This window comes from Euprymna scolopes, chromosome 5 (genome assembly GCF_053919585.1).
Source record: "Euprymna scolopes isolate OS-2025 chromosome 5, ASM5391958v1, whole genome shotgun sequence".
NCBI classification, from domain to species: domain Eukaryota; kingdom Metazoa; phylum Mollusca; class Cephalopoda; order Sepiida; family Sepiolidae; genus Euprymna; species Euprymna scolopes.
The window spans coordinates 18,548,880-18,575,533 of NC_136486.1; the positions used below are offsets into that span (position 1 = coordinate 18,548,880).

The window sequence follows — 26,654 nt, forward strand, 5'->3', positions numbered from 1 at the left end:
CACTAGAACAAAAAGGGTCACCATAGTGTCGCAGTGTGCCAGATAACTACTCCCATGTTTGTAAATAAAAACACACCATCGGCTGAAATTTGACACTCCAAGAAATATGTCATGACCATGTGTGCTATAAGTAGCCACAACTTTTTTCAACCAACAAAGAATAACACAAAACTCAACTTTTCACAACAAAACAAAATAACAGACTTTTTATTTTTGACAGAGATTTAAACAAATACTGGTAATAAACACCATATATATTTTCGCCAGTAAGAAATTAAATCTAAAATTAATGATAGTTATTCGTTGTTTAGCAATATCATCACTGGCCATGGAGCATGTGGCATGAACAACTTTCTATAAAGTTAGTGACTTTCACAGTAAATCCTTAAGTTTAGCTCAGAAGCTAGGAGCACTCCCATCCCGACTTGACACTCATTAAGTCAGTGGGCCCAGTCACTGTGGGAACCAGGGGCAGCAGTACTCAAACAGCCTTTTCAGGGCTACTCAACACACTATTAATGTGAACAACAAACTACCTGTGTACAATACACATTTTTCTGTCTACTGCTGCCTAACTTTTTGACCCCCCCCCCTTACAGACTGCCACTCCAGTTCCTGCAGTTTCCAGCGATTCTAGCTTACTCTTACAGCCTCTAGTGACTCCAGCGGCCTCAGCTTACTCCAGTAGCTTCCAGCAACTCCAGCTTACTGCTGCAGCAACTTCAGTGACTCCAGCTCACTCCTGCAGAAAGTTGAGGTGGGATTTTACTCGTGTGACAGATGACAGGTGACAGAAATGAAAGGTAGATATATTTAGTTAATTTTAAGATTGACAAGGAGCTTTATGACAGTTGTAAGCAGTTTGAAGAATCTAGTGTTTGTGACATTTTATAACAGTTAAGTTTAAGACAGCGTCCAATTGACGTCAGTTGTGAGCTGGATACAGTGGAAGTCAGGTCGTAGCTTGGGCCAGGTCTGGAGAACTTTTGGAGATTGAGTTGAGCTGACATCAACTGACGAAATTGACCGTAGCCAAGTGTATATGTAGACCTTAGCGTGTAGAGCAGTGGTTGAATAAAATCTATTCAGCCATGTTTATAATGTGAATTTAATAACAATGCTTAACACTGAAATGAAAGCAAGAAGTAAGTACATTGAAAAAGGAAACAGAAACACAAAAGAGTAACAATAGCCTATTTTCTATCTAAACTTTTCTGACACCCTCTAAAATAGCATCTCGCACCCCCAGGGAGTGCGAGCACCTCAGGTTGGAACCCATGGTGTAGAGGGTCAACATAGAGTGCAACCGGTCTAAAAAATGCCTGCACAGCCCCATCGGTATTCTCCAGTAAAGGCACCTAAACTAACCCGTTCTAAAGGAGTGAAAAAAAGACACATCAAAAGTAGCTTGAACTCTGGGGTGGGGTTGAGTGGATCCAATTTTGAAGCTTTAAAGATTGTAAAGGTACCCCTTAATTACCACTACAACCTGATCAGCTCTGAACTGGAGTGATAATATCGGTCAGGGCCCCATCTATAGCCCGGCTAGGGAGTTTTATCCTTGGCCCCCAAAATCAACAGAGATTAGAGCATTTCTGTAATGGCCTGGTCTCTGTTCACTGCGGTGTAATGCTGGTTCAGAAGCACTTCTAGGAGGACCACCCTTCTAGGCTTTGCCTTTTTTTCTTGGAGAAAGGGTTAGTTTATTGCTACCTGCCTGAGGCGCCCTTACCGAGAAATGTCGACAGGGCTGCCCAAGCACTTTTTACAGATCAGTGCCCTTCTTTGGGAACGCTGACTTTTCAATCCCACTTTCCGACCTCGGTGTCACAGTTATTGCAGTGGGAAAGAACTAAATACCCCCCTCCCTATCTCTAGGTCAATTAAAAACCGTCGTTTCCAAAATAAATTAATCGACGAACCAATCGCACACAAAAACACTTGTATGGTTTCGGTATTAAATGGCCCAACGATGGTCGAACGGCCGTAAAGCGCAACCAACACCCAAGAAAATAATTTTATTTTATTTTTTACTTTTTTGTCTCAATTTGATAATTATGAGAGTTGAGTTATCTCCCTTCTTTACTGTTCGTCAAAATGGCCGTGCAAGGCATACCCGTCGATCAGGAGCTGAAAAAGGTTAGTTTCGACGTTTAATTCTTTTTAATAATAGCTATTTTTACTTATAAAAACAAAGCTAAAATAACACTTTTCAATTCACTTGCTGGAAAATGGATTGTATTTATCTCTAGCGAAAGATCACTAAAAAAACAAAAACCTAATGCTTTTTTGGTCCATGCAATTGTACGAATTATATAGGTTTTCACAGCGTCCCCAAATCCTTTGATTATTCGAGTTTCTGGTTTTAAGATATAGTAACAACACATGTTATCTTGTAGAACAGAAGATAGTAAACTGAATCCGAAAACAAAAGTAAAAATATTATTTAATTTATAATTCGTGTTTTGTTTGGAGAATTAAAAAAGATTTAACTCCTAAGTAACCCCAACATTATGGTAAAATTTATATATTATAGAATCACTCCCATCCACAATTGGGGGTTTGGGGATGGTTTTAAGGGTTTTTCGAGTACTATGAGAACAGTTGCTAACCCTTAAAAATGTCCGATTAGAAACGACCGAGTCCATAAAATTATATATTTATGAGGGGGTATTCAAAGAAAATCGTATTATATTAAAAAGAATCGGTAGTAAATAAAATTTTCGAACTTTGTGCAGTACTGCAACTGCACTGCAGTACTACTAAAAAAGGATCCGTACTGCACTGCAGTACGGATCCTTTTTTTTTTTTTTTTTTTTTAGACAGTATTTTTAAAGTAGATAAATTTTCACGACGTGCCCCAACATAGTATAAACACCCCAACCTCCCCATGTTAAGAACGGCTTTTGGAATAAATGTCCCCAAACTCGAAAGCCGTTCTTAACATGGGGAGGGGTATTCCGAAAGCCGTTCTTAACATGGGGTGGTTGGACGTGTTTATACTACGCTGGGGCACGTCGTAAAAAAAAAAATACCAAATTTTCTTTTGTTTGCTAAATTGTTAGGTAAAAGTACAGATTAAAAAACAAAAAAGAAGACATCTTCCCCATGTTAAGAATAGGTTTTTAAATAATCACGTTATTATTTCAACCTGGTCCGTTAACTGGACAAGTACGAAAGTATTTGCTTTGTCAGTAAATTTTAAATTGCAATTACATTTAAAAACTACGAATCGAGTAATCGTAAAAGAATGACATCTTTTTGAATAGAGAATTTGGGACGCTGAAACCGTACGTAACGAGTCTGAGCGGTGAATTTTCGGTGTTTATGTATATATAAAACGCTGACCATACTTTTAAGTGTTGCATTTTAATATTAAAATGAGTTTGGTAGAAATTCCATATACATATGATTAAATGAACAATGTAATCTACTGATTTATTTTTAGTGAAAGGAGAGAGAGATGATGATGACGATGATGATGCTGTCATCTTTATCTGAGTTGAGTCATTACGTTTCATTTGCTATGAATTGCAACTTTTTTTGGTAAACGTCAAGATTCTTTACAATGACGACTTTATAGGGTTTCCGGAGGTGCTGAAAATGAATATAACATTTAAAAGTGGCGCAGAGAAATAGTTTTCATGATACGAAGAAATTACTTTTTCTATATAAATTTGACGTAAATGAGCACCGACTTTTTTTTTTTTGTTTTAAACTTACCGCAAACAAGTAGTTTTCCGGATATGAAGCAATGTAATTTCTTATATTATCAGTGGTGGCCATTTCTACATGTGCAAAAAAAAAAAAAAAAAAAAAAATGCGGGCTTGCGCGTACAGAAGTGGCCACCACTGATAACATAATATTCAGAAAACTACTTGTTTGTGGCAAATTTAAATGCGATATTCGTTTTCATTATACCCGAAAATCTAGAAAAGTCGTCATTTTAAAGGTGATTGTTAAGGTGGCAAATAAGAAAAATATTTATCAAAAAAAAAAAAATGCTTTCAGGCAGACCAAAAAACAAACAAAAATATCACTAGGTGACCAGAAAGTGAGTATTCATTTTACGTTAAATTTATAAAGAGAAGTGATCCCCACTTTGAAAAAGTAATTTTTTCATATATCTTTGCCACCACTTTTAAATGTTATATTCGTTTTAAGCACCCCGAAAATCCGTAAAAGTTGTCATTGTAAAGGTTTTTTGGAGTTGGAAAGAATTTTGACATTGACCCTTTTTTTCTTAAATTCCCTTCCTCCGATACAATCATTCATTATCAATTCTAATGTCTATTAAAAAAAAAATCTGTGCTTATATAAATTAGGGTACTTGTTGATGGATCACTTTTTAAATATGTCGTTTTAAGCAAAACAATATTATGTACTTAATTGTCATTCCAGAAATAGTAATATATCAAAAAAATTACGAAAATTCATCGACAACTGTTATATTTCTAGTAAATAAAGTCTATTGCTGTAAACTAAAATGTTAGTCGTTCATTAAAATATTAACTACAATCTGCATTGCGAGTTATTTCCCTTGTGTGTGAACTCTTCACCGTCTCCTTTAAAACATCTAATAAAAATGCAATTTTCTGTAAAAATTACTTTTAATTATAAATAACTTTCTATGCGATGAATTTTTGGATATATTAATATTTTCAACATGACAAGTACATATTATTTTTGCTCAAAACGGCATATTAAAAAAAAATCGATCTGTTGACTATCTCAACAAACACCGAATTTAGTCCCCATGATTTTTTTATTTTTTTACAAATGAATCACTACTTATCAAGGCCCGGAGGTCACTCGAGGATAAGGGTTAATGAGTATATGGTAGTCAAGGGGAACCCGAAAATGTAATCGTTACTAGTGGGAAGAGTAAATTGGATTACTTAAGGGGGGGGGTGATTCATCAAGAACTTGTTCATGTTGAACTTGAAGATGACCATATTGTAGTCAGTTGGAAAGCAGGAAAATGAAACACAGTTCCATGGGTGTGCAGTTCTAAGAAAGAAGCTTTATTCATGGAATCTATGTTTCAGTTTAGGCACAGATAAAGAGTAGGGGAAATTATTTATACTGATTTCAGCTAGACGAATGTTTCTCATGAAAGTCAGGCCAGGAGGGATCATAGATTGGAGCTTGGATGAGAATTTGTCATGAAAATAACAATAATGCAGAGACATGCTCGCAACGTCTCTTCTGTGGCAAAGAGATTACAGGGAAGAGAAAAGGGCATCCCCACTAGGCTACAAAGTTTATTTTGAACTCTGTTAAGGCAGGATAAGCTGTTTCTAACAGCTCCTACCCAAATGTGGCAACAATACTCCATCCTTGGATGTACTTGGCTCTTATATTGCATCAGCAGTGAGATATCTATGGGAGCGTAGAACGATCCCACTATTTTCCCAGCAGCCTTGGCAACGGATTTGATGTACATCTTCCATCTCGGATCAGAAGTAAAGGTCAGACTTAGAAGCTTGTCAAAACATGGAGCCTCCCCAAGACGAGAGCCAACCATTTCAATTGATGCCAGATGAGGATCAGAGCGTTGATGATGTAAAGATAGAAGCTTGGTTTTAGATGCATTAAAATTAACCAGCCACCTCTTTCCCCATTGCACCACATGATCAAGATAAGAGGAAAGAGAACATGGTCGTTTACGGCCTTTGGTTGCCATAGATGGTAGTGTCGTCAGCATAAATGTCTACGAATGATCTTAATTTATGATTTGGAAAATCATTGATGTAGATCAAGAAGAGAGTTGGGCCCAGGATGGACCCCTGAGGGACTCCAGCATTAATACTGTGAGCTTCTGATTTCTGCCCATCAACCACTACTCTTATGAACCTATGTATGGTTGCCGATATGGGCTCTGTATAATATGCAACCACACAATATTAAACTCAGATTTTTTAAATGGAAAATGAAAAATATTGCATGGTAAACGTGAATTTCAGGTGACAGAATTTTTTTTTTCGGAAAGACGATATACAGTAGCTCAAAAAAATATATATATTGTTAAGATTATGACATGCTTGAATGTATTGAAGCTAAAATCAAGGTAGTTGTGCAGTTTGAGGATCATGCTATTATTTTAGATAGGGTTTACAAGTTAAATTCGATATTTACAGTATCATTTGTTTATTAAATTGTTAGATGAAAGTATAGAATAGTTCTTTTAAAAAACCCTCTCCATGTTAAGAATGGCTTTCTAAATGTTTTCATTTTTATTCTAAGCTTTTATGCTACCTTCATTTTTAAGTTAAAAAAAACACTCTAAAAATAATTTCAAACAGAAATTTATCCAGGTATGTATCAGATTGACAAGAAAGTTTTGTGGATTTTAACTTTTAAATTCAGATGAACATATCTTGGCTCAATCAAAGATTTATTGATTGAAATAAACACTATCAGAATTAACACACTTGCCAACTCAAAATAAGTGTATTTATGCCAGTTATGTAAAAATCTTGCATTCTGGTGGCGATGAAGTTGCTGAAGGCATTTTTGATATTGCTTAGGTTTTTGAAATCTTTCTCATACATAAAGTTGTTGAGATTCTTGAAAAGGTGGTAGTTGATAGGTGAGAGGTCTGGAGAGTATGGCGGATGAGGCAGAGTTTCGTAGCCCAATTTATTCAACTTCTGCAGGCTCTGTTTTGCAACATGTGGTTGGGCATTGTCGTGGAGGAGAATTGGGCCTTTTCTGTGTACTAATGCTGGGTGTTGTCGAAGTTTCTGATGAATTTCATCCATTTTTTGACAGTACTTCTTCACTGTAATGGTTTGGCCTGCATTTAAAAAGCTCTAATGGATGAGACCAGTCGCAGACCACCAAACAGTCAGCATTACCTTTTTTTGGTACAACTCTGTCTTCAGCATCTAACCACTGAGCTGAGCATTGCCAATTGTTATAAATAACCCACTTTTCATCGCAAGTCACAATCTGGTTAGGAAACGGGTGGTTCTTGTTGCATAAAAGAAGAGAGGATGACACTTCATAACAGCGTTTCTTTTGATTGTTGTTCAATTCATGAGGCACCCATTTATCAAGTTTTTTGTCTTTCCAATCTCTCTCAAGTTGTTGGAAATTGTCGTATATATTATATCTAATTCAGAAGCGAGTTCTCAAACAGTGTGTGTAGATTGGTTTCGACCAAGATTTGATTGTTGTCAACATTCAATGGCCAACCACTATGCTCATCATCTTCAAAATTCTCAGCACCGCCACAAAGTTTCTTAAAACACCATTGTGCTGTGCGTTCAGTAGTGGTTCCTGGGCCAAACTTTTCATTGATATCACAGGTTGTTTCAGCAGCTTTTCAGCCTAGCTTAAATTGAAATAAGAAAACTGTGCAAATTTGCTTGTATTTTAAAAGTTCCAAAAGAAGACGTAATGTTTTGAAACAATTGTAATTTAAACGATTAGAGAGAGCAAAAAACGCTCTTTAAAATGATATATAAAGTAAAGGTATTATAACAAAATCTTATTTGAAAATACATTTGAAATAAAAATGTAAAATTCTACAAAACTTTCCTGTCCACCTAATAGAAGAGTAACTTAGCTTGCCTTTGGTAACATTTATTTGTTGTACATTTATTTTTTCACCCCTTGCTTTGCTTTGTTGGTTATTTTACAAAATTACCACATTATTTCAGTATGATATGTAAACTGCACATGTACCAAAATCAATTCAGTATTACGTATCAAATATTAAAAAAAGCGTTTTATTTAGTAAGTATGCTGGTATTATCAACTTATTTCCAAAATGACAACTTGTTTCATTAGATAGATGGTAATCACTAAAAACTGGAATTGGAACTGAGTTCAATGAAAAGAAATAGTCTTTTTGTCAATTATATAAAAATAAAAACAAAGTATTCACAAAAAATATCTTAAGACATAATTCTTGTGTTTTCATGACAAAAGTTAAAAAAAAAAAACATTTAAAAATCTTTGACACAGTTTTTGAAAGTTTTGAAAGCTATTCATATTTAATAATTTCATCGAGATTAAAACCTGAACTTCACCAAATTATAATGTTTTAACAATTTGATTTAATGATTCACTAAACAATACCATAATAATAAAATTTAAAAAAGCAAATGGCATAGCATAAAAAAGCAAAACAAATGAATGGAATCAAAAATGAAAATAATACTCACAGATAACGTCAAAATAACAAAAATAGACTTTTTTCTCGGTCTTCAGAATGAGATCAGAGTATAGTATAAGTTTTGTCAAAGAGGGAGAAAATCTTCTCGACTGGAGAATTAAAAAAATGTTTGTCTTATAATGCCCTTTTTTACAAGAGCTGGATAACTCACCTCATGCTTTCCATGCTCCCTGTTGGAAAAGTTGACTAAAATTTTTTTTCTCAAATTTAAAGTGCCAGTAGGGCAGCAAGAGATAGACAAGCAGGCATTTGCCTTGTCGTAAATAATTTGCCAGCTAATGGGAAATTATTTACTGCTTGCAAATCGATTTTGCCTGCTATTTCACAAAGTTGATCTACCTATAGTGGAATTTTGCAGGATTGGATTCATTTCAATTAAAATATTTACTCATTTATTTTCTTTATCTTTTTTTGGTACGAAAGCTAAAGAAAACTTTACATATCGTTTCATTCATTTTTTATTTTGCTTTGTACATCTGTAAATATTTAATTACAACCTGAATGTGGCAAAAGGTACCAAGGCTTAACAAAAACTATGAAATATGAAAAGTTATGATTAGGGTAACCCAAAAATTGCATTTATTAATCAAGTTGAGTAATTTGACAAAGTAATGCTATAAAAAATTTCATAAATTAATCAAAATATTTTGATTTTCACGTTATAAGAACATTAATTGCAATTTTTAGGTTGTTCTAATTATAATAAAAACACGGATGAAATAAAATGAAACTTTACTAAAACAAAATGAACGAAACATATTTTGTAAAATTTTTGTTACTAAAGTTTGGACCTTTCCCTTGACCCTTCATGGCTATGCCCTTGACCTTATGTTTAACTTTGCCCTCAGTGGGAGCCTAGGAAATAGGAACTTTTATAAAATCTGGGAATTATCAATCAAATTTTCAGTACTCATTAATGAATAATTAATTTCTATTTAAATCACATAAATTATTTAAATTGAAATGGGTTTTGGCATGTGGACAGTTCGAGAAAGATAAAAACTCCTTTTGTTTATATTTCTATTTGATAAGAAAATTTTATCTAGAAATATCTTAACCCCTTAACATGAAAGTTTATTTTTAAAATATTTATTTATTCTCTATCTTTATTTAATTTCACTTTTCGCTTGTCCATAGGTCAGATGTTTTTAATATTTTGCAAGTTCACCTTCCAGTCCTCATGATTCAGCTGGTCAACTATCTCCAAATTCCATATTATACATCCCTGTTCAATCTCTTGCATAGTTGGCCAATCTGTCTGCAATTTAAGACATCCATACTTTTGAAAGAGTTTATTCAGGAGGACGAATGCTCCACATAATCATATCAGCATAACCAATTTGTCCATAGGATAATATCTATGCTGCATAATGAAGTGCTTTCAGAAAATCATTCATTGGGTTTGGTTAGATTTCATATTGCAGATCCATTAACTTTAATTGAAACAAATACTTCAAAGACATTGCCAAGGCTCCTGCTAAAACCTCAAGTTGTATGTTTGTATTATGAGCTTGCAATATTTATCATAGGATCAAATAGGTTTCAAGGGTCCTAGAAAATAAGCAAGATGAAAGAGATGACTTTGGGTCTATATCGGTTGACTTCAAAGCACATAGCATCTGCAAACAGATAACAAAACAGAGTTGTTTGGTTTTTCATCACAATTTACCAATTTTTAATATCGTGAAAGATTTATTTTTTCTTGGGTTCTTGAAACCTAATTGATGCAACTTGCATATATAAATGTAATGATGGGTCTCTCTTGATGAAAATTCCCCTTTATGGTAACAGTATTATTAATATTAAACTAGACTTTTTGCCTGTTATAAACGGCAAAAGTTATAGCCCATTGACTTATAACAGGTGCTTTATGCCAAATTGATGGTTGAATATGGTTTTTGCATTAAATATTAATCCCTATTTATTTCTAATTGTGCATTGAACAGATACCATAATACTTAGTGTGCTGCAAGTTATAGAAAAAGTCCATAGAAAATTTCAGCCAGATCGGTCCAGTAATTTGAGAAAAAGTGGAATGGACAGAAAAGTAGATTAAGAGAAATATAATATAGATAAGACAATAATAATTTTTTTGAAATGTCAAAAATACTTGAAAATATGATGTAATATTTTTGAAAATTGCAACATAGTTTCAGCTAAAGGCAGACACCAAATCTCTATTATTGTAAGATGTATATTTTTTTTTTAAATTTTATTTTTTAAAGGCTTTTCAAGAACTCCAAACAAAGATGATCACAACTCGGCAACAACTGAAGTTCTCGGACGCACAAGTTGAAACGCTGAAAAATCAAATAACGCATTCAAAACTTTTAGATCAAGAAATCTCAACCTTGCCAGAAGACACAAGGACTTACGAAGGAGTTGGCCGAATGTAAATATTAAAACCAACATTCTAATCCTTATATTCATACACTGAAGCATTTCATGTTTCTACATACGTTATCACCTTTCACACACATTTTTAAAAAATGATATCGTCCAATCAGCAAAGATGGTGGGCGGTGATTAATCTGATGTCATTATGGTTAACAATATCGACTTTATCCATTTTAAAATGAATTGTTTCCAAATTAGATTGTCATCCTTTCAACTAAAACTGAACAATTTTAAATAAATGCATTTCCAAAAATGACATTCATTTTTATTGATTTGAAAAATATTTAGCTGACAATTATTTTTATGGTAAGAATATTGAGAATATTGGGTTATAGTCAGCTAATGTACTTGCTAACTTCCGGCGTAGCTGCTACCGGAAGCAGTAACAAGGCAAATCCATTCATTCACTTTTATTCTTCTCTAGTATTTCTATCGTGAAGTGATTTATTGAAATATAAAAGGACATTATTGAAAAATATACAGTAAAAATTATACAGATAATAAAAACATGATTAGTCTTTGTTTACAATTTTAATAACAAAATTAAAAAATAAGTTTATTTGAAATTTTATAAAAAATGTTTATGAAATTATAAAAATATTTTTTTTTTTATTTTAAAAATAAAAGTTTTTTTATTTGAATTTATATTGTAAATATATGTTTATAAAAGTATAAAAATAAAATTATTGAAATCAAAATAACAAATGAAATTATTAAAATCAAAATAACAGAATTTCAAACATCATAAAAAAATGTATCCAATACATAATATTGCCAAAATAGTTTTTAAAGGTTTTAAAAAGTTTTTTCAATAATTCTTTTTTTAAAAAAAGCACGCAAATATACATAATTAAAATAAGACTAAAAAAAACATTTTTTAAAGATTATTAAATAAAAAAGGAAAGATCAGAAAAACATAATAAAAAAAGAATACATGCACAGGGAAGATATGGGCATGAGAGAAGAAAGCAAAGAATCTGATTTGCCTTGTCACCGCTTTCGGTAGTGCTACCCTGGAAGTTAGGAAGTATGTTAGCTGACTATAACTGAGTTCTGTACTGAGTCTTTTGCTTTTCATTTGTATAAGTATTTTTTTTTTTTTTAAATATTTAGCATAATTTTATAATATTTTATACATATTTTGTATAGTAACAATTTCATTTGTGAGTACTTGTACAGTTTAATCAAGACATTAAAAAATAAAAATATAAAAAAAAGTTATATTGTACGTACTCGTTATGGAATGAAGTTCTGTGAAAAAAAATTTCACTTAATTTAATCAAGTAGATTTTTTTTACGGTGGATAAGCAATATATGACACCAAGCAAAAGGTAGCCATGTTTTGATTTTTTAGACCACGAGGAAGGAAGAGAACCATTTATTTAACATGGAGAGGGAGTATTTGCGCTTTAGACTGAGTTATCTCCCCATGACACTCCCCTTCCTTTCTCGTGGTCTAAAAATTCAAACATGGCTACCTTCAGCTCGCTGTCATAAAAAAATTTTTTTTCCCACTGTAAAAAAAAGAAACTTCTTAATCAAATTAAGTGAAATTTTGTTTTTCAGAGAACTTCATTCCATAACGTGTACGTACAATATAATTTATTTCAATATTTTCATATTTTTAATATCTTGATAAAACTGTACAAGTACCCACTTGTATATTTTTAATATTTGATTAGTCATCATCAGTTTTGCATATGTACTTATTATTTTAGGTTCATGCTTCAACCAATTCCAGAAGTGAGGAAGAATTTGACAAAGAAGATTCAAACATCAGATGAAAAAATCAAATCTATAAATGTAAGTAGAAAGAAGATTATTTAAAGCACAATTTTATTTTCATAAATTTGATTCAAACATTTTTTTTTCTATTCTTCAAATATTTTCTTTGGCAGTAATTATCATTTCCTACACTGATGATTGCATAAGCATGAAACAAGTGTCTGTAGGAATATAAATAACTTAATATTTATTTATAAAAAAATATCTTTCCTCTTTCTTACTCTCTCTCTCATATATATATATATATATATATATATATATATATATATACACACACACACACACACCATAACATCATTAGATTATTTTTTATTTTAAATATTTATTATTTTTGCCTACAGACACTAGTGTTTCATGATTACACAATCTTCACCATAGAAAATGATAATTACTACCAGTCAAATTTTCAAACTCAGTTGCAAAGTCACCTTTGACTCTGCAGCTTGGTATTCAATCCCTAGGCCACCATCAATTAATATGGAAAAGAAGACAATGTAAATTCTATATGTCAAATCGGCACATATATACAGTAAGCTAAGTTATTTAGTATTCAACAGCAGCAGCTGGGCCATCACTTTATGCTTAGTTTGGCTTCTTATTATAAATTCTTATAGAGACACAATCTTTGTTGATGGGGCGATAACAATTTTTATTTTAAATATTTATTATTTTGACCTACAGACGATATAATTTAGTGTTCACGATTACTTATGCAAGATACTGAATGTAACCTATTTTATAGTTAATCCAACATCAGAGGTCTATGTTCCAACCTTCCAGAGGTTGAAATCCAATTACTGGAGGCTAAATCAGACCTATTCTTCCTAAGTGAAACTGGCATTGCACTGACTATTTCTCTAGATGAGTTTGCAATTGAAGGATATTCTAATTTAACATCCAAATCTGACCCCTAAGATCACCATGGCATGGAATATGTGCCTACATTAGAGATGGCTTTCCATGTGGTAGGGACATCTCCAGAGAAGACTCTAAATTCCCCTAAATATACTTCCGGGTTGTACTGGCTCGCACCACCGTGTTTATATTTGCCATCTATTGCTCCCATAACTGTGGAGATTTCAATGTTCACAATGTGGAATGGTTAACCCACTCAAACAAGACATATGATGAGGGGAGATTCTGTTACGATTTCTCCATTACTTATAACCTAACTCAGATTGTTCACGAACCCACTCATGTACCCAACACTGATGGTCAGTATGCAAGTCTCCTAGACCATTTTTTTACAACTTGCCTTGAGCTATGTTCATTTTCCATTCTGTCTCCACTGGGATCTTTCAACCACTCAGTGGTCTCAGTTAAGATAAAAAAAAATGCAATGAGTCCTCCAACATCTCCATCGTACAGTATATCCGTACATTATGGCTGACTGGGATAGTTTTCATACATTTATATCAGATCTACCTCTGCGTTCCATATTTAAAAAGAATGTGTCCTCTAGTATCAGACCTGACTGGTTAATTGTAGGTATAGACCGCTTCATACCCTCGAAAAAATTCCAGCAAAAACCTAACAGCCAGGCATGGTTCTCTCCAGAATGTGCTGCTGCTATTGTGCACAGAAATCACTATTTTCATTGCTTCCAACATAATAGATGTACTGAGACAAAAGCCGCCTTCAGGACTGCCAGCAACCACTGTAAAAGAGTAATAAAGAACATGAGAGAGATCCATTTTTAAATTAGCCTCAAGCTAGTGTAGAGAAAATAACATGGTAAATGTTATATTTTTTATTAAATTAAACCTTTTTTTGGTTCTTGTCAAAAATTCCCCTTATATTAACAAACAAAAATAAAGAAAAATCTGTATGATGTATGTACCCATGACAAAACGATAATATCATATTCCAAAAGTCACATAAATTGATCAAGTAGTTCTATTTTTAAATAAGAAAACCAAATTTTATGAATATTGGAGAAGTGATAGTTTTGCCAACCATCTTGAAAAAATCTAAAAAAAAAAAAATAAGAGAGATAACACAACAATAATTCATACTTAATATATTTGTTATAGTGCTTAAAAATTATTTTCTTTATAAAAATAAAACTACTTGATCAATTTACATACTTTTTGGAGTATGATCTTTTCGTTTCATCACGGGTATGTAGATCATAAAGATTTTTCTCTATTTTTGTTTTTTAATAAGGAGAAATTCTAAGCAAGAACTTTTGAAAAAAAAACAACATTAAATTTAATGGTTTTCATAAGAAAATAAGTGGTTTGGAAATAATGCTGAACAGCATTTTTTATGCTTCCTCTCAAGTTCATATTCCTGTATGTTTAGCATCAATCATCCAATACAGTTTGCTAACAGTGCACTCTCGTTTCTTACAACTTTATTTTCATGTTGCGTTTAATGGTTTCTACTGACTGAATATGGCTGGTATTTGTACTTACAAACTGCTGCTCTAAAGTCACATTTTTTTTTTTTTTTTTTTTTTTTTGCTGTCCGTTATCTGCATGCATGAGCCATTCACTTTATGCACCTGTTCGATGTGCAAAATATTAGAGGGTTTGATCATTCCATATAAAGCATTGACTAACATCAGTGAAAAAACATTCATTTGTCTCTCATGCAGAATCAAATTTTCCTGCAAATTGATTTCAATTTCTAAAACTATCTGATGTACTCGTATTAAACATTTCTTTTGCACAGCAACTCAATTTGAAAAATGTAGTTTTTTTCTTTTTACTTTAAATTGTAATGAAAAACAATTTTACTTATTCTTTCAATCTAGAAATGCCTTATTACAAAAAAAAAAACAAACAAAAAAAACAATTATAAATAACTTGTCATGAAAAATGCATAGCACCAAAAAGTTTACTTAAACAACAGACTGAGACTCAGTGTATATATTGGTAAAGGGAATGTTCTATGGTTAGTTTTTAATCTATATTTTTTATTAAATTTTAAATTTAACCACAAATCAAATCTACACATTTTTATAGGAAAAGCTGAATAAAAGAAACTTTTATTTTTGTGGAGCTTAAAAAAGAAAGTTATTGTTTGCATTTCTGAATTTTTGGAATTTTTGGAATGAGGTTATTTTTCTTATTTGGATTCCTCAAACTACTGTTCTCATCTTGAGTGTTATTTTTACGTTTTGGTCAATGTAAACTCCAACCTTCTTCAGATGTATCTCGTCAAACTTGAGGAATTTGAACGGAATCCTTTATTTACTTCATAGGGTTAGTATGCTCTTGTTCCATCAGCCACAATGTGGAGCAGTGGTTAGAGTACTTGGGGAAATCAATTGTAAAAGTGATATTCTCCTGAAGGTTGAAGGTTCAATTCTCAGTGTGGGCGACTGAAAAATAAGATTGCGAATTACTTAGGACCTCTATCCAGTAATGGCTGATGGAACAAGAATATGCTATCCCCATGAGGTAAATAAAGGGTTCCGTTCATCATTCCATTTAAATTCCTGAGTTCAATTAGATGTATGCCAGTCCTGTTGTATTTTTTGTTATAATTCTATAGATAACAAGTGGTTTATAATTGATTTGAGATTTTAGTCTTTCATTGGAAGGGGGAAAGGGTGACAGACAGACAATTATTTCTTTTATATATATAGACTTTATTCATATTGTTTTCATTAAATTTTGAAAAAAATTTTTCCATTTAACAAAGCATTCACCCATACTTATACAGATCACTAGTTCAGTTAATTATAAATTACAGCTAATAAGCACAATTAAAACAAAGTGTCTTTTTAAAATACAACTCAATCCCAGAACTGAGTTATATTTAAGCAATTTTTTATCACTATCTCTAGTAAGACCAGATTGTTCATGTCAGTACACATTCTCATGACAGTTTTCTGAGCCTTACCTCTTCCATGCTCGATCATGACAAATTGGCAAAAGGTTTGGAGGAAATTTATATTATATATATATCAGCTACCATTTATTCTAACATCAACTGGATTAGAATCATATAGAATCATGCAAATTAAGAGGATCATCCAGAGGCTATTTTAGGCATTTTTTTAGAACCATAAAATGTTTGAATTATAGTCATTTCCCCCAAACCTCTGGCCTTGATGGAGGGTTGACTAAAACTTGCTGCTATAGTTTCAAATGAGCTGAAATAACAGCAAGGGGAGACTTGATTCCAAATATTTCTCATATGTTATATCTTCCCTTAAAAAATAAAACTACTTGAACAGTTTACATAATTTTTGTTGCATGATGTTTTCTTTCCATCACGTGTATATATATATATATATATATATATATATATATATATATATATATGATTAGTTTTTTTTTGGAAAAAGAATTCCAGCAGAGTGCTCAATTAAGAGGAAAATCCAAAATGTAAGAGCGTATTTATATTTTGTGTACAGAAAGTTGTTAGTTGAGACAGATCATTGGTACCGTCGGTTTCAAGCCCGATAATAAGGCTCGTTTAAGGTATCCTTATCAAGCTCTCTTCAGCCAATATTCGTCACTTTTATAACCGGAAGTGTGAAGTATATATACCTCACGAGTTCACGTTTAAAACTCGTTTTGTTACCCCCCCCCCCTTTTTTATCAGATGATGTAATACCTAATTTTAAACTTTGAATTATTTAAATAATTCAAAGTTTAAAATTAGGTATTACATCATCCGATAAAAAAAAAAAAAAAAAATCGGGCTTGAAACCGACGGTACCAATGATCTGTCTCAACTAACAACTTTCTGTACACAATATATATATATATATATATATATATGACTTTTCTTTATTTTTGTTTTATTCATGGGGGAGGGGGCGAAAATTCTGGAAAAGCACAAAAGAATTGTATTAATTCTTTGGTTACAGAGCATAGCGTCTCTTTAAAAGAAAAATCGCTCAAAAGATAAAATACAGTTTGTAAGCATCTTGTGTTATACTAACAAGAATATCAATTACAAGTCCGTCAAGTTGTTAATGCTGTTATCACCAAGCAACAGCATTAACTACTGCTTTTTCAAGTGGTTTAAAAATACTTCTGTTACTCGATATCTCTGCTTAAATCTTGAGAGTATAATAATTTCTTTTTTATTTTTCTCATAATACTTGCTGTTGATGCACATGGAGGGTTTTTTTTAGTTTTTTTAGTATTTTTTAAGGAAAAGAATATGATTCTAATCCAGTTGATGTTAGAATAAATGGTAGCTGAGATATATATATATATATATATATATATATATATATATAATATAAATTTCCTCCAAACCTCTGGCCTTGATGAAGGGGAGACAAACTTGCAGCTATGGTTTCAAATGATCTGAAATAACAGCAACAGAAGACTGGATTCCAAATATTTCTCATATGTTATATCTCCCCTGTTTTGGAAATAGGGTACGATTATAAATATCTTCAGTATCAAATAATCTTTACACACTGTGAAATTTACTTCATGTATGAAAACCAAAAAGGGAAGATATAACATATGAGAAATATTTGGAATCAAGTCTCCCCTTGCTGTCATTTCAGATCATTTGAAACCATGGCAGCAAGTTTTAGTCTCCCCTCCATCAAGGCCAGAGGTTTGGGGGAAATGACTATGATTGAAACATTTTATGGTTCTAAAAAAAGTGCCTAAAATAGCCTCTGGATGATGGATGATCCTCTTAATTTGCAACCTTAAGGGTAAATGTCACATAGCCCACTACACAATTTAGGTCATTACCTTTTCAATGAGCCTTCAGTTGTTAAATTCTGATCAATAGTCAGTGAGATTTGGAACTTATAAAATAGCAAAAAAAAAAAAAAGGTGGACTATATATATATATATATACTCATAGCCAAATTGAATATTGAAATGCTCATATCTTTGGTTCTATAGGAAAAAAACTACATGAAAATTTGCAGGCATTTTGAAGATTATAATACTATTCTATGGTTAAAATTTTATGACAATTAGTAAAAAAGAACCTATATTTTTAAAACAATAAAATATGGCCAAATTTGCCTAGATTTGTATATACAGTGTCCTGGCAGGCTAGCCTCAGTTTTGTTGCTTTAGAATAAATTTTGCGTAGGGTTCTTTTTGCTTGATTGTCTCCCCTATGGCCTTACTAGGCCACTAATATGGATACCTTTATTCACGTAAAAAAATATTTAATAAAAAAATATTTAAATATTTAATAAATAATAATTAATAATAATAAATAACAAAAAATATGTCCCGAAAAAAGGGGGAGGGGGGGCGACGCAAATGAACAAAGGGCAGATAACTCCCTTATCGCTTAGGTTAGCAAAACAATTAAATACAACAGAATTGCTAAAAAAAAAAAAAAAATTTATATATATATATATATAATCACCTTTCCAATTAATTTTAATAATCTCATCTTTCAGATAGAAAAAGTGTTCAATTATACTAATTCCCAAAGAACAAATATTGCCGACATATCAAAATATCTTTTGTAAACAACTGTTATCTACTATGCTGAGTACATTTGTAATCCTGCCATATTAAACAAGAAATTTTGTTTTTGTTGTTTTTTTTTTAAGCAAAGTAAAAATTTTCAAAACACGTATTTGTCTATGATGTCCCCCCCTTTTTTTCTGTTGATTTACATTAAATAAACGAGAGTAGAAAGTGTATCTCAGCTTTACTTTCGGCAACCTTTTGTAACTCTTGCTTCCCTTATTTTCTTTAGTCTTCATATTCCATGAGGATGTTTCGGACAAAAAGAGAAGAATTTCCTGTTTTCTGAGTCAGAATTTATTCCATCTAACATGTATCATAAGCAAGTTTTTAACCGTCAAATAATTTTTTTTGTTTTTTAGCCCCCTTACCTCAAATGGCTTTATGCCTTGTCTGGAGTGATTTCCATTAAAAAATTTTTTTAAATGTCTTATTCTATACACACTAAAATATGAAATACCAATACAGTAAAAAGACCTTTGAAATTGCGATTCGGAATAATTGGTGATCATCTACATGAAGCACATTGATTACTGCTGCATGGTGATGATGTTTGTGTCAATAAAAATTCTAATAATCCACAAAAGTGGGATCGATCCAAATGGTAAAATGAGATAAAAATATCCTTGAATTATTTGGATTACTGTCTTCTCTTAGTTGTTATTCCCTCAACGTTTCAGCCAATGTAACCTCCAATTACTCACCAAAAATATTGGAAAGAAAGCTAAACGGCACATACACCCGTACGCTAGGAACAGTGTTAAATATATCGTGATAAGATCATCCCACAAAACAGCAAATATGCCAACCTACCTGCCATATCTACTACTATCAGGGAGCAACGGCTACGATTTGCCAATCACTGCCAGAAGAGCAACCAAGAGCTGGTGAGAAATGTATTGCTGTGGACTCCACGGCACGAGCGCATGAGCATAGAACGACCTAGATCTACGTACATCCAGCAAATTACACATGACGCCAACTGTGATCCTGACAATCTGAGGCAGCTGATGGAAGACAAGGAAATCTGGAAAGAGAGTCACATTGGTCCAGGCAAGGAGCCTGACCAGATAGAGAGATAGAACCTCCAACCTTGACAATAGCTCTTATTGCTGAATGATAGAAAGAATGTTTTTGTTGTTTTTCCAAATGAACCATGGTCGTTAGAATTCAAATTGTGATGTGTTTATGACACAGAAAGACCATCAAGTTGATGCATCTTTTGTGAAACCACTTGTTGCATGTTCTGCATTCGATGTAGTTCAAGCCAGTTCCAAGCTTACGGATGCTGCATGGGTATTGTGAAACAGATATCATCTTTTTAGCATAAGATATCGTATACTTCATCTTTTTCATATTAACTCTGAAGCCATCCCTTTCAAACGTTGATTTTTCACCTGGTAACTGCTGTAATCACTTTTCTCACGTTGGATGCACTGATAACAATATCATCTCCATACTCGCATGAATCACATTAGTTGAATTCGTAAGTTTGACTCAATAGAGAGTAAAGAAATCGATCCGAACCATACTGTCTTCATAATCAACTGATATTCTTGCATATGCATAAATGGTTCAGGTTATCTCCCTTTAATTATTTAAATATTTGGTTCTTGTCTAGAATTGCCCCTATATTCAAAAACAAACAAAGAAAAATCTGTATGATGTGCCTGTGATGAAACGAAAAGATAATATTCCAAAAATGATGTAAATTGATTTATTAGTTTTATTTTTATAAAGAAAATAATTTTTAACCAATTAATAGGTATTTATAGGCATTACAACATAAATTTAGCAAGTTTTGAATTATTGTTGAGTTATCGCCCTTATTCTTTTTTGCAGAATGTCCAGCTAGACAATCACTCCTCCGATACTCATAATATTTTATTTTCTTATTTAAAAGTACAACTACTTGACGAATTTATATGAATTTTGGAATATGATATTTTCATTTTGTCATGAGAACATACATGATAGAGTTGTTTTGGGATTTTCGATTTTTTTAATATAAGGGGAATTCTGGTCAAGAACCAAATATTTGATTTCATATTCATTTTGGATTTTGTGTTTAACTATTTGCAAAAATGTGTAATTAGAAATAGTTTATTTTTTTAAATTTTTGGTAGCGAGGGGGTTGATTAGGCTTAAAACATGAAATTATTCAATTGTAAGATTTTTTAAAATTCATTTTAAAATGTTATTTTGTTTTTGTTTTTTTTCCTTCTTAGCTGATCGGCAGATCTTCATTTTTTCTTGTATTTTCATTTAAAAATGGGTTCTGTTAAACTTTGTTATATTTTGTTCTTGGATTTTTACTCTGAGGAATTTGTTATATTTTGTTCTTTGGATTTTTACTCTGAGGAATTGTCATTAAATTATTTCCCATTTTTATTCGGCAGCATTTCAAAATGGATGTCTTAGCTTTATTCCAATTCCTTTTCCTATTCTTCTTTCCTTTTCATCTTCTTGTCTCTTCATCTTCTTGTCTCTTCATCTTTTCTCCTCATCAGTTATCTTCTTTTTCTTCTGTCAGTCGTTTGTATTCAATCATTCACCTATTATTGAAGATGTCTTCTAAATTAAAAGCCCTCTTCGCTCAGCTGTTTTAAGTAGAACCCAGCCTGCGATTGGTTGTGGCGGCCGTTCTGATGACCACTTAGTGTCGGTGCATCACCTTTTTAGCTACTGGGACTTACTGTCTGCATCTAGTGACTCGGCCCTGTCAACTTTTTGTTCTCCATGAACTATGACAGGTAAGTTTATTTTTTTAATATCAGGGATGTGAAACATATAACCTTCTTTCTACTTCCTTTGTTTTCTATAACATGTCCGTAACCTGTGGAAGGAAACAAATTGCACTGCCATTACCTGATTGAGCGTGGAACTGCACTTACTCCCTTTATCTTTGTATAAGTTGTTACACTGTCGACCGAATTAAATAGAACAGGGAAATATACATATCAAATTCTGTCTCAGGTGGAGTTATCTGGATGAATAGAAAGATAGTAAGGATGAGGATGCTCTCTATCTCTCTCCCTCTCTCTCTTCTCTATCTGTTCCTTCTTTCTCTCTCTCTTTCCCTCTTTCTCTCCCGTATTATCTCCATTTATGGTGTGAGTATAATTTCTTATGTTGTAAAACCATAAAGGTTAAGGGTGAATGGGTTGAACCAACTCTTCCCATAGAACATACAGCATCCTGGATGAACGCAGACCACACACGATGATCCACAACAGCCAAGATAGTGATTGCCAGCCAGTCCCAGGACCAACAACAAACACTATAGACATGTGGACTGGAACTAAGTTTGACGTCAGCTTTGATGGTGTGTAACCACATCTTCAGCTGGCCTCCTGGGCATCTGCTCCAACATTGGAGTAACTCTGGAACTATTGCTTTGTGAATAAACTCTTCTGCGTTGCAGCGCACAGTGTGGCCAAACAAAGTCTCCTCTTTAAAGGCGTTTGGTTAAGGAATTGATCCTGCACTGCAAGGATTGGAAACAAAATGAATTCGGAAGAGGCAGTACAAGTCAAACTCCACCAACCTTTTGAGATCCGTAGCTCTTATCAGCTAGGTCTCACAGCCGTAGAGAGAGATCGTTCAAATAAGTGCTTGATAAATCCGAACTTTTGTGTCTATTGTAATCTCAAGATGACCACAGTTGAGGTTGTAGGGAACTGAAAGCATGCCAGGTGTTGATAATTCATGCGTCGATATCATCACATCCTTGATCCATGGTGAAAAACATTGGCTTATTCAATCTTCGAAAGCTGAAATATGGCTCATGGCTAATTTTTCACAAACAAATTAATGTTAATTATGTTTTAATGTGTGAATACGTGAAAAGAATGTTTGTTGTGAACAGGTATACAATGTTAAAATGTTGCATTTGTATACGTTGATTCATTGCTTATAGAAATTGATATTTTTTTTAATCATTCGTTCTTTTTAATATTTTCTTTCGTACAAAATATGTTATCGGTTTTGAAAATAAAAATTTCCCATATTCAATCATTTTTTATGTTAAAATATTCAATAGTGATAAAGGTTTTGAAAATAAAAATTTCCCATATTCAATCATTTTTTATGTTAAAATATTCAATAGTGATAAAGGTTTTGAAAATAAAAATTTCCCATATTCAATCATTTTTTATGTTAAAATATTCAATATTGATAAAGGTTTTGAAAATAAAAATTTCCCATATTCAATCATTTTTTATGTTAAAATATTCAATATTGATAAAGGTTTTGAAAATAAAAATTTCCCATATTTAATCATGTTTTATGTTAAAATATTCAATAGTGATAAAGGTTTTGAAAATAAAAATTTCCCATATTCAATCATGTTTTATGTTAAAATATTCAATATTGATAAAGGTTTTGAAAATAAAAATTTCCCATATTCAATCATGTTTTATGTTAAAATATTCAATAGTGATAAAGGTTTTGAAAATAAAAATTTCCCATATTCAATCATTTTTTATGTTAAAATATTCAATAGTGATAAAGGTTTTGAAAATAAAAATTTCCCATATTCAATCATTTTTTATGTTAAAATATTCAATAGTGATAAAGATTTCGAAAATAAAAATTTCCCATATTCAATCATTTTTTATGTTAAAATATTCAATATTGATAAAGGTTTCGAAAATAAAAATTTCCCATATTCAATCATTTTTTATGTTAAAATATTCAATAGTGATAAAGGTTTCGAAAATAAAAATTTCCCATATTCAATCATTTTTTATGTTAAAATATTCAATATTGATAAAGGTTTCGAAAATAAAAATTTCCCATATTCAATCATTTTTTATGTTAAAATATTCAATAGTGATAAAGGTTTTCACTTTTTCTTGTGAACCTTTTACATGGATATTTTGTATCTTGTTTTCATTTCTTCAATCTTTTTATCAAATCGTTTTTTTTTTTATTGTTCAGCCTGTTTCTTTAGAAATGATTACATTGATGTAAAAGCAATAACTTGGATTTTTCTTTCGATTAAATTTAAGTGAAAATTTAATTTTAGAAGTTTTATGCTTTTTTTTTTCATGTTCAAAAAAATATAAGAAATAATTATTAAATGAAGCTATGTTCACATCTTAGGAATCATTATAAATGCACAAATATTTAAAACCTCGTAGGAGATGTCCTTTTCTCCTCCTTGCAACCTCTATCTCACAGAAGAGATGTTGCGAGTTTGTCTCTGATGTATCGTTATTTTCATGGAAAGTGTTCGACTGAGCTTCAATCTATGGTCCCCCCTCGCCAAACTTTCACAAGAAACACTCGTCTAGCTGTAAACACTATCAATAATTCCTCCCACTCTTTATCTGTGCCTAAACCTAAACGTAGATTCCATGAACAAAGCTTCTTTCTTAGAACTGCACGCCTGTGGAATTGTCTTCCGTTTTCCTGCTTTCCGGCTGACTACAATATGGTTGTGTTCAAGTCTAACGTAAATAAGTTCTTGATGAGCCGTTCCATATAAGTTATCAAATTTACCAAATTTTCATCACTATTGATTACTATATTGTCCAATTTCTACTGTACACTCTTTAACCCTTATCCTTGAGTGGCCTCTTGGCCTTGATAATGTGGTGATGCCTATGTAAAAAAAAAAATATATATATAAACTGAAAAACAAAAATAATGAATAACATCACTTTTTTTATGAGCTGAGACTTTTGAGATTTAAAAATTTGTTCGAAGCAGGATGAAATTTTTTTTGTCTTATATTTTTTTCCCCCGTTTTTTCATTTTGTTGGTATTAACCCCCGGGAGGGAGGGGGAGAAAAGCCTCCTGTTGAGATAGAAAATGTCCGGTATGAAAAAAGTCAAGTCTGGGCGATGTAATGTGCTTATCGGCACATGTTTAAATAAAAAATGGATATGACTGAGGAACATTTGCCATTGTGGGCTCTAGTAATTCAAAAAAGGACACTCGGCTGCAGAAATTACAAAAAATATTAAAACTATCTATGAGATGATGAAGGATCAAAAATATCAATGGTGGTTTGCAAAATTTATTCTAGAGACTTTAACCTGTCAAATCAGTGACATTCAGGAAGACCAAAATCAATTAATGAAGACTCCATTAAAGACGCCGTGGAGGCCAATCCAAAGTTAACCAGCAGAAAATTAGCTCAACACTTCAATACAATTTATACCACATTCATTCACAAGTTCGGAAAAATTTCCAAACTTGAACACTGGGTTCCTCACGATTTGACCGACGCTCAATGAAATCAAAGATTGACTGCATATCTTTGCTTTCTAGGAATTGTATAAAAAACCGGCATTACTCAATAGGAAGAGTGTAATATGTCAACATGATAATGCGAGCCATCACACAGTAAGTCACTCTGGAAAAGGTCACAAGTTTCAATTGGGAAGTTTTGCATCATCCACCTTAATCATCTGATATTGCTCCATCTTTTCTGGTCCTTGCAAAAAATCACTTAAGCAATAAAATTTATGAAAATGATCACCAACTAAAAAAATGTGCTGAATTTGTTTTTCTCTCAAAAATCAAAAAAATCTTTGAAGAAAGCATCAACAAGCTACTTGATCATTGAACAGAAGTCATCGAAAATAATTATTATAATTATATTATAAAGATTAAAAATGCATTGAACAGAAGTCATCGAAAATAATTATTATAATTATATTATAAAGATTAAAAATGCATTGAACAGAAGTCATCGAAAATAATTATTATAATTATATTATAAAGATTAAAAATGCATTGAACAGAAGTCATCGAAAATAATTATTATAATTATATTATAAAGATTAAAAATGCATTGAACAGAAGTCATCGAAAATAATTATTATAATTATATTATAAAGATTAAAAATGCATTGAACAGAAGTCATCGAAAATAATTATTATAATTATATTATAAAGATTAAAAATGCATTGAACAGAAGTCATCGAAAATAATTATTATAATTATATTATAAAGATTAAAAATGCATTGAACAGAAGTCATCGAAAATAAGGGAAATTATTATAAAGATTAAAAATGCCGTAATGTGAATATTTCCGATGAAATAAATGTGTTGGACAAAATTGACATTTCTTTCCAATTTGATATATCATTATTCTAGACAAAATTATTTTGGTAGAAATAGATATCTTATAAAAATTCCAAACAAAGATGGAATTCAACTGGATTAAACTGGTTAGCAAGAATCATTTTCAGATTCAGCTTCTAAAGTATTTAAAGTTTTCTCAGATACAGTGTTTTTTATATGGACTTCTTCAGATTCTTTTTATATAAATGTGCAGATTTAAGAGACATCATCCACATTGGTGGACCCATCCAAGTAGTTGGCTAGCTGCACTCATGGAAATATCCATGAGAGTTTTGAAGAAAAACTTTTATAGATATAATAGCAGGCCGCTCGGCATTGCCCGATTGTAAAATATGCTTAAATAGGATATTTAGATTAATGTTTAATGTTTCATATTTATTATTATATTATATCGAACCCAATAAATAGTAATGATTTAAAAAATTAAAAAAAAAAAAAGATGACTTGTGCACCACCACTGAGAATTGAAACTAAAACATTTAGCTTACGATTTATTTATTCCTTTATTGTTAATGCCTGAGCTATGAAGACATTTACTGCAAGGCTAAAAATTAAAACATGAACCAATAGCTATTACATTACATATGCATATTTGTAATGCCGTTGTTCGACCTTCATCTGGCAAACTACATTTTTTAATTTTCACACTTTTGCACCGATTTTACCTGACTAAAACCCAAATATAAAGTTTTGCATGGGTTCAAATACCCTATATATAAAGTTTTATGTCTGTAGACTAAAAAACTGGCAGAGGAGTTTA

The 26,654-nt window shown here is 31.9% G+C and overlaps 1 protein-coding gene across 11 annotated transcripts in view; it reads left to right on the forward strand.

The window, feature by feature from the left end:
- Positions 1-26,654, forward strand: part of LOC145276720 (prefoldin subunit 1-like) — a 97,003-nt gene that overhangs the window by 44,560 nt on the left and 25,789 nt on the right. For 9 of the 11 annotated variants that reach the window (XM_080127932.1, XM_080127928.1, XM_080127933.1 and 6 more), the window contains exons 3-4: positions 10,412-10,578; positions 12,302-12,386. In XM_080127932.1, coding sequence (XP_079984058.1) covers positions 10,412-10,578; positions 12,302-12,386 — 252 coding nt within the window. Of the gene's footprint in view, positions 1-1,987; positions 2,140-10,411; positions 10,579-12,301; positions 12,387-26,654 lie in introns of those variants that run through there. The other 2 variants (XM_080127937.1, XM_080127938.1) reach the window with 2 other exon arrangements.